At 42.0% G+C, this 9535-nt stretch overlaps 1 protein-coding gene across 1 annotated transcript in view; it reads right to left on the reverse strand.

Moving 5' to 3' along the window:
• LOC133642911 (neuronal pentraxin receptor-like) overlaps window positions 1–8139 on the reverse strand; it is a 30621-nt gene extending 22482 nt beyond the window's left edge. Inside the window, exon 1 of the mRNA XM_062037329.1 lies at window positions 7245–8139. Within this exon, the coding sequence (XP_061893313.1) occupies window positions 7245–7919 (675 nt within the window). The 5' untranslated portion in view covers window positions 7920–8139. The remainder of the gene's footprint in view (window positions 1–7244) is intronic.
• Window positions 8140–9535: the final 1396 nt, after the last annotated feature.

Here is a 9535-nt window from a genome sequence, read left to right on the forward strand (position 1 = left end):
AACAGCAATGCTGTATCTGCCAAACAGTCTGCTGCTGTAATAAAAAAAATAAATAAATAAAAAAACACCAGGGAGGATTACTAGATCATGTATCCATTATGATGCTTGTGACGTGGGAGGGCTATCAGGTATGTGCACAGGCCTGGCCCTAACCAATCTGGCGCCCTAGGCAAGATTTTAGGTGGCGCCCCCCCCCCCACATCGGCAGTGAAGTGTATATACTCACAAAAAACCGAATAGCTTTGTCTTTGACCTTTTTTTTACTTAAAGAAAGCAATTTAACATATTATATGAGAATGTTATGTTATGATTATCTTTAACCGAATCACAGCAGTGCTCAAATTAAAAAAACAGCATTCCCTCTCATGTGATATTGCTTAATTAACATTAATGATGTGCACTTTAACAACTAGGCTTACAACTATACCTAATATATAAAGGGGTGGAAAAGTGACTATTACCTGCAGGGCAAACATTAGCTAACCAGAAGGCAATAACAATGTAAACAAAAAACACCTGCTTAAAAGATCTAATACAAATGTCCCTGAGGAATGTAAGGTGGGAGTACTGTAATTACCTAACGTTACGTTATTATTTTCCATAACAATTTAGCCCCCTCCACAATATTAACCCGACGTTAAAACAGAACTAGCTATTTATTGATTAGCAATTGCTGAATCATGTAACATTAGCTTAATGCTAAAAAGCCAGGTTACTATCACATTCTGTAACAGACAAATAATTTAATGTAGGCTAATGTTACCTACCTGCTACCTCTGTCTTTTTCTCGTTTCTCCTCCTCTTCTTTTCTCTTTTTTCTTCCCTGGGCACCTGACAGTTTTGGCCGTTTTGACATCTTGTGTTGATTTTTTGATGTGGTAACTTGTAAGAGTCATGATATGGGTAGGGAGGGGGCGCACCGTGCGGAGGGATGGGGGGCGTAATGTTGTAACAAATAATATTTCTATTAAATAGGCTTTATTTTGCATTTTAATTAACGTGGGATTATTTTTTGTATTTAGAAATAATAGTACCAACTGTTTTTTTTTTTTCTCCAACATTTGTGGCACTGGCGTGGCGCCCCCTAATGGACGGCGCCCTTAGCATTTGCCTATACGGCCTATGCCACGGGCCGGCCCTGGTTGTGCACCCCCCTCTCTCTAATGCAGTGTTTTTCAACCTTTTTTGAGCCAAAAAATCCTGAGGCACACCACAAGCAGAAATCATTAAAAAAAACTAAACTCAGTAGTCGATATTGACAGTAAAAAGTCGTTCTCGCAATTGTTGGATACGACTTTAAAGCATAACCAAGCATGCATCACTATAGCTCTTGTCTCAAAGTAGGTGTACTGTTAGCGGCTGGAGCAGTGTTTTTCAACCTTTTTGGAGCCAAGGCACATTTTTGTTCATTGAAAAAATGCGGCGGCACACCGCCAGCAGAAAACATTAAAAATATAAACTCGGTAGTTGATATTGACAGTAAAAAGTCATTGTTGCATTTGTTGGATATGAATTCAAACCACAACCACGCATGCATCACTATAGCTCTTGTCTCAAAGTAGGTGTACTGTCACCACCTGTCACATCACGCCCTGACTTATTTTGAGTTTTTTGCTGTTTTCCTGTGTGTAGTGTTTTAGTTCTTGTCTTGCGCTCCTATTTTGGTGTTTTTTTTCCTGTTTTTTTAGGTATTTTCCTGTTGCAGTTTCATGTCTTCCTTTGAGCGCTATTCCCCACACCTGCTTTGTTTTGGCAATCAAGAACATTTAAGTTGTGCGGATGCTCTCCTTCTTTGTGGGGACATTGTTGATTGTCGTGTCATGTTCGGATGTACTTTGTGGACGCCGTCTGCTCCACACACTGTAAGTCTTTGCTGTCGTCCAGCATTCTGTTTTTGTTTACTTTGCAGCCAGTTCAGTTTTAGTTTCGTTCTGCATAGCCTTCCCTAAGCTTCAATGCTTTTTCTTAGCGGCACTTGCCTTTTGTTTATTTTTGGTTTAAGCATAAGATACCTTTTTACCCGCACGCTGCCTCCCGCTGTCGTCTGCATATTGTGATCACGACACGACGTGTTCCCGAAATCTACAAGGCAATTAGCTACCGGCTGCCACCTACTGATATGGAAGTGTATTACACGGTTACTCCGCTGAGCTCTAGACAGCACAGACACTCAACAACAACACATTATTTACAGATTATAATTACTTGTGTGCAAAAAATATTTTTAACCCAATTAGGTGAAATTACATAATCTCCCACGGCACACTAGACCAGTGTTTTTCAACCACTGTGCCGCGACACACTAGTGTGCCGTGAAATACAGTCTGGTGTGCCGTGGGAGGTTATGTACATTGTAAAAAAAAACCCTATTTTTATGGTTAATTTACTCTAAATTTCTACTGTAATTTTTCTATTTTTTAAAAATAGTTAATAAAACTGTAGAATTGAAGACATTATCTGTAAATAAACAATCTGCCTGTTATTTTAAGTAATATGCCAGTAGTAACAAACTATGTATATTTCTATTTATTTTTACAGAAAAATACCAAATTAATTTTACATAGCATTTTCTGTTTTCTTAAATTACTTTCAAATTTATGTAATATTACGATATTTTTCCGTAAAACGTTTCATGAAAATGTCTAATTACAATGTTTTTTATCATTATTTGATTTACAATGTTTTACTATAATTTTATGGTTTTCGTTTGGCTGCCGTAGCTGACAGTAGATGACCGTTTTTTTACAGAATTTTTTTTTACAGTGTAATTTCACCTAATTAGGGTTAAAAATAAAAGGCATTGAAGCTTAGGCATGGCTATGCAAAACAAAACTAAAACTGAACTGGCTGCAAAGTAAACAAAACACAAAATGCTGGACGACAGCAAAGACTTACAGCGTGTGGAGCAGAGACGGCGTCCACAAGGTACATCCGTACATGATATGATAATCAACAATGTCCCCACAAAGAAGGAAAGCGTCCGCACAACTTAAATAGTCTGGATTGCGAAAACAAAGCAGGTGTGGAGAATAGTGCTCAAGGAAGACATGAAACTGCAACCAAAAAAACAGGAAAAAACATCAAAATAGGAGGGCAAGAGAAGGACTAAAACACTACCCACAGAAAAACACAAAAAAACTCAAAATAAGTCACGGTGTGATGTGACAGGTGGTGACCGTACACCTACTTTGAGACAAGAGCTATAGTGACGCATGCTTGGTTATGGTTTAAAGGCCTACTGAAAGCCACTACTAGCGACCACGCAGTCTGATAGTTTATATATCAATGATGAAATCTTAACATTGCAACACATGCCAATACGGCCGGGTTAGATTACTAAAGTGCAATTTTAAATTTTGCGCCGAAATATCCTGTTGAAAACGTTTCGGTATGATGACGCCTGCGCGTGGCGTCACGGATTGTAGAGGACATTTTGGGACACCATTGTGGCCAGCTATTAAGTCGTCTGTTTTCATCGCAAAATTCCACAGTATTCTGGACATCTGTGTTGGTGAATCTTTTGCAATTTGTTTAATGAACAATGAAGACAGCAAAGAAGAAAGCTGTAGGTGGGAAGCGGTGTATTAGCGGCCGGCTGCAGCAACATAAACACGTAGCCGGTGTTTCATTGTTTACATTCCCGAAAGATGACAGTCAAGCTTTACCATTGGCCTGTGGAGAACTGGGACAACATAGACTCTTACCAGGAGGAATTTGAGTTGGATACGCAGACACCGTACCGTGAGTACGTACGCAGCTGCGGCTTCCAAACATTTGATCGCTTGCCCGTACGTGCGTGCCACTATGTGCATGTCACATACGTAACTTTGGGGAAATATATGTGCTGTATGAACTTTGCGGAGGTGAACGGTACTTTGGGCTGTGGGATTGAGTGTGTTGTGCGGGTGTTTTGAGTTGTATTGGCGGGTTATATGGACGGGAGGGGGGAGGTGTTTGTTATGCGGGATTAATTTGTGGCATATTAAATATAAGCCTGGTTGTGTTGTGGCTAATAGAGTATATATATGTCTTGTGTTTATTTACGGTTTTAGTCATTCCCAGCTGAATATCACAGCATCTTCCCTATCTGAATCGCTCCCACTGCCCTCTAGTCCTTCACTCTCACTTTCCTCATCCACAAATCTTTCATCCTCGCTCAAATTAATGGGGAAATCGTCGCTTTCTCGGTCCACGATTGTAAACAATGTGCAGATGTGAGGAGCTCCACAACCTGTGACGTCACGCTACTTCCGGTACAGGCAAGGCTTTTTTTTTTTATCAGCGACCAAAAGTTGCGAACTTTATCGTCGATGTTCTCTACTAAATCCTTTCAGCAAAAATATGGCAATATTGCGAAATGATCAAGTATGACACATAGAATGGACCTGCTATCCCTGTTTAGATAAGAAAATCGCATTTCAGTAGGCCTTTAAATTCATATCCAACAAATGCGAGAACGACTTTTTATCGTCAATATCGGCTACTGAGTTTCGTTTTTTTAATGATTTCTGCTTGTGGTGTGCCTCGGGATTTTTTCAATGAAAAAAATGTGCCTTGGCTCACAAAAGGTTGAAAAACACTGCACCAGACTGTATCTCACGCCGCGGCACAGTGGTTGAAAAACACTGCTCTCATGAAAGACTTGATTCTTGGGTGTTTTTTTTTTTTTTGCCTCCTCTATTCACAAAGGCCGACTTGTTTTTAAACACTCCCCATGCACCAAGACAAACTCTCTCTTTGTAATCATTCCAGGTGAGCATCCGAGCATCAGCAAATGGTCAAACACTGTCAGGCTCTTTAAAATTCTGCTCCTGGGGTTCATTGCGCCTCTGCAGTGTAGTGTAGTGCAGTGGTCCCCAACCTTTTTGTAGCTGCGGACCGGGATTTTTTTAAATTTTTTTTTTTTTTTTTTTTTTTTTACATAAATAAATACAATCATGTGTGCTTACGGGCTGTATCCCTGCAGACTGTATTGATCTATACTGATATATAATGTATATATTGTGTTTTTTATGTTGATTTAATTTTAAAAAATTAAAAAAAAAAAAAAAAAAAAGTTTTAATTTTTGTGCGGCCCGGTACCAATCGGTCCGCGGACCGGTTCTGGGCCGCAGCCCGGTGGTTGGGGACCACTGGTGTAGTGTACAGCAGTGGTCCCCAACCTTTTTGTAGCTGCGGGCCGGTCAACGCTTGAAAATTTGTCCCACGGTGGGGTGGTGGGGTGTATTAAAAAAAAAAAAAATATATATATATATATATTTTTTTTACATAAATAAATACAATCATGTGTGATACGGACTGTATCCCTGCAGACTTTATTGATCTATATTTATATATAATGTATATATTGTGTTTTTTATGTGGATTTAATTAAAAATTAAAAATAAAAATAAATATATATTTTTTTTAATTTTTTGTGCGGCCCGGTACCAATCGGTCCGCGGACCGGTTCTTGGCCGCAGCCCGGTGGTTGGGGACCACTGGTGTAGTGTACAGCAGTGGTCCCCAACCTTTTTGTAGCTGCGGACCGGTCAACGCTTGAAAATTTGTCCCACGGTGGGGTGGGGGGGTGTATTTAAAATTTGTTTTTTTAAATTTTTTAATTTTTTTTTTTACATAAATAAATACAATCATGTGTGCTTGCGGACTGTATCCCTGCAGACTGTATTGATCTATATTGATATATAATGTATATATTGTGTTTTTTATGTTGATTTAATTTTAAAAAAAATATTTTTAAAAAAAATATATATTTTTTAATTTTTTGTGCGGCCCGGTACCAATCGGTCCGCGGACCGGTTCTGGGCCGCAGCCCGGTGGTTGGGGACCACTGGTGTAGTGTACAGCAGTGGTCCCCAACCTTTTTGTAGCTGCGGACCGGTCAACGCTTGAAAATTTGTCCCACGGTGGGGTGGGGGGGGGGGGGTGTATTTAAAAAAAATTTTTTTTTATTTGTATTTTTATTTTTTACATAAATAAATACAATCATGTGTGCTTACGGACTGTATCCCTGCAGACTTTATTGATCTATATTGATATATAATGTATATATTGTGTTTTTTATGTTGATTTAATTTAAAAAAATAAAAATAAAAATATTTTTTTAAATTTTTTGTGCGGTCCGGAACCAATCGGTCCGCGGACCGGTTCTGGGCCGCAGACCGGTGGTTGGGGACCACTGGTGTAGTGTACAGCAGTGGTCCCCAACCTTTTTGTAGCTGCGGACCGGTCAACGCTTGAAAATTTGTCCCACGGTGGGGTGGGGGGGGGGTGTATTTAAAAAAATTTTTTTTTTTTTTTTTTTTACATAAATAAATACAATCATGTGTGCTTACGGACTGTATCCCTGCAGACTGTATTGATCTATATTGATATATAATGTATATGTTGTGTTTTTTATGTTGATTTAATTTAAAAAAAAATATATATATATATATATTTTTTTTTTAATTTTTTGTGCGGCCCGGTACCAATCGGTCCGCGGACCGGTTCTGGGCCGCAGCCCGGTGGTTGGGGACCACTGGTGTAGTGTACAGCAGTGGTCCCCAACCTTTTTGTAGCTGCGGACCGGTCAACGCTTGAAAATTTGTCCCACGGCGGGGTGGGGGGGGGGGGGGGGGGGGTGTATTTTTAAAAAAAAATTGTTTTTTATTTTTTATTTTTTTACATAAATAAATACAATCATGTGTGCTTACGGACTGTATCCCTGCAGACTTTATCGATCTATATTGATATATAATGTATATATTGTGTTTTTTATGTGGATTTAATTAAAAATTAAAAATAAAAATAAAAAGATATTTTTTTAAATTTTTTGTGCGGCCCGGTACCAATCGGTCCGCGGACCGGTTCTGGGCTGCAGCCCGGTGGTTGGGGACCACTGGTGTAGTGTACAGCAGTGGTCCCCAACCTATAGCTGCGGACCGGTCAGCGCTTGAAAATTTGTCCCACGGTGGGGTGGGGGGGTGTATTTAAATTTTTTAAATTTTTTTTTTTTTTTTTTACATAAATAAATACAATCATGTGTGCTTACGGACTGTATCCCTGCAGACTATATTGATCTATATTGATATATAATGTATATATTGTGTTTTTTATGATGATTTCATGAAAAAAAAAAAAAAAATAAATAAAAAAAAATTCTTGTGCGTCCCGGTACCAATCGGTCCGCGGACCGGTACCGGGCCGCGGCCCGGTGGTTGGGGACCACTAGTGTACAGGGTTTGTTTTGTTGCGCCACATACCTCCAGTCGCTCTATGCGGTCTTTGAGCTGACTGATCGCCTGCTCCAGCTCGTCCACAGCCCGGGCTGTGAGCATGTGGTCGGGTGCGGACGCCGGGCTGTCCCGCACCATCACCCGCTCCAGCTGAGCCGGGCTCTTGCCGCCCCATAAGCCCACTGCGCCCCCGCGTCTTTCGGCCCGAGTCTTCGTGCCCTCCTCGCACTCGGATAGTTTGCCAATGAGATCCTTGATGGTCCGCTGGTCCGTTTGTATTTGCTCCTTCTGCTGGCGGACGGTCTGCCGGAGCTCGTCGGCGGTGGTGCGGAGGTAGCCCCAGTCCTCCCCCGCGTACAGCGAGGGGCCGTCCGCTTGTTGCTGAAAGTTTTTCGGGTCGCACTCTCCGGCCGGGATCGGCGTGCATATGAGCCGACTGACGGCCGGGTCGTGCCCGTTTAGTCCGGTGACGCCGTCCGGACCGCCATGGAAGGTGGGCGCCTCGGATTTGGGCACTTCAGAACCATGGAGAGCGCCCAGTGATCCGGCCCGGTGCGCCGAGCCTCTGCCGGCCGGGGGCTGAGTGGCGCCGGCCGGATACACGGAGCGGTTGTCGGCCGCCGACTGATACCGCGCCGCCTTCGTGGTGCCGGTGTGGACGGCCGCGATGATGCAGATAACGGCGCCGATGAAGGCCACCATGCCGGCGGCCAAGATGATCACGATGAACTTCAGCTTTGCGGCGGGGGACGATCGACACTCAGAAAAATCCAAATATAAACACTCCAGAGAAGGGGGAAAAAGTTCAAGCAAAAGCAGAAAAATTGTCGGCTCGGTGTCTTTTTATGAGGACAACTTTAATAATAATAATAAAAAAACTCAAAACAAAACAATCCGGAGTTCTACCTAAAAACAGGTGATGGGGGCGCCTGGAATGAGAGTTATCATGGAGTCGACAAAGGCGCTGAGCTTAGTGTTGTTTTACGCCGCCTCCGTGCATGTGGACAATGCGCATGTCTGCAACTGCAGCGTGAGGGGGGCGGGAGGGTGGAGGAGGGTGGTGGGATCATTCAATATACTTTGTATTAGGGTTGTACGATGCACCGGTTAGTATAGTACCGCAATACTAATGAATCATATTCGGTACCATACCACCTCTGAAAAGCACCGGTCCAAATCCCATTGGTGGATCTACACCTAACATCCTCTGTAATGATACCAACCACAGGGACGTGTCTAGTCGATACTGCTATGATTACGTCAATATTTTTTGGCATCACATCTTCTTTTTTTGCATTTTGTATTTATATTATGTTTATAATCTCAGGAAATATGTCCCTGGACACATGAGGACTCTGAATATGACCAATGTATGAAACTATAACGACTTGGTATCGGATTGATACCCACATTTGGGGTATCATCCAAAACTAATGTAAAGCATCCAAACAACAGAAGAATAAGTGATTATTACATTTTAACAGAAGTGTAGATGGAACATTTTAAAAGAGAAAGTGAGCAGATATTAACAGTAAATACCATCTTAAAACTCATTTGTATACTCTAGCCTTTAAATAGACCCCCCTTTTTAGACCAGTTGATCTGCCGTTTCCTCTGCCCCCCTCTCCCTTGTGGAGAGGGGGGCAGAGGTCCGGTAGCCATGGATGAAGTGCTGGCTGTCCAAAGTCGGGACCCGGGGTGGACCGCTCGCCTGTGCATCGGTTGGGGACATCTCTGCGCTGCTGACCCGTCTCTGCTCGGGATGATCTCCTGCTGGCCCCACTATGGACTGGACTCTCACTATTATGTTAGATCCACTATGGACTGGACTTTCACAATATTATGTTGGATCCACTATGGACTGGACTCTCACTATTACGTTAGATCCACTATGGACTGGACTCTCACACTATTATGTTGGATCCACTATGGACTGGACTCTCACTATTATGTGAGATCCACTATGGACTGGACTCTCACTATTATGTTAGATCCACTATGGACTGGACTCTCACTATTATGTTAGATCCACTATGGACTGGACTCTCACACTATTATGTTGGATCCACTATGGACTGGACTCTCACTATTATGTTAGATCCACTATGGACTGGACTTTCACTATTATGTTAGATCCACTATGGACTGGACTTTCACAATATTATGTTAGATCCACTATGGACTGGACTTTCACTATTATGTTAGATCCACTATGGACTGGACTCTCACTATTATGTTAGATCCACTATGGACTGGACTCTCACACTATTATGTTAGATCCACTATGGACTGGACTCTCACTATTATGTTAGATCCAC

The sequence above is a fragment of the Entelurus aequoreus genome, linkage group LG25, assembly GCF_033978785.1.
Source record: "Entelurus aequoreus isolate RoL-2023_Sb linkage group LG25, RoL_Eaeq_v1.1, whole genome shotgun sequence".
Classification (NCBI taxonomy): domain Eukaryota; kingdom Metazoa; phylum Chordata; class Actinopteri; order Syngnathiformes; family Syngnathidae; genus Entelurus; species Entelurus aequoreus.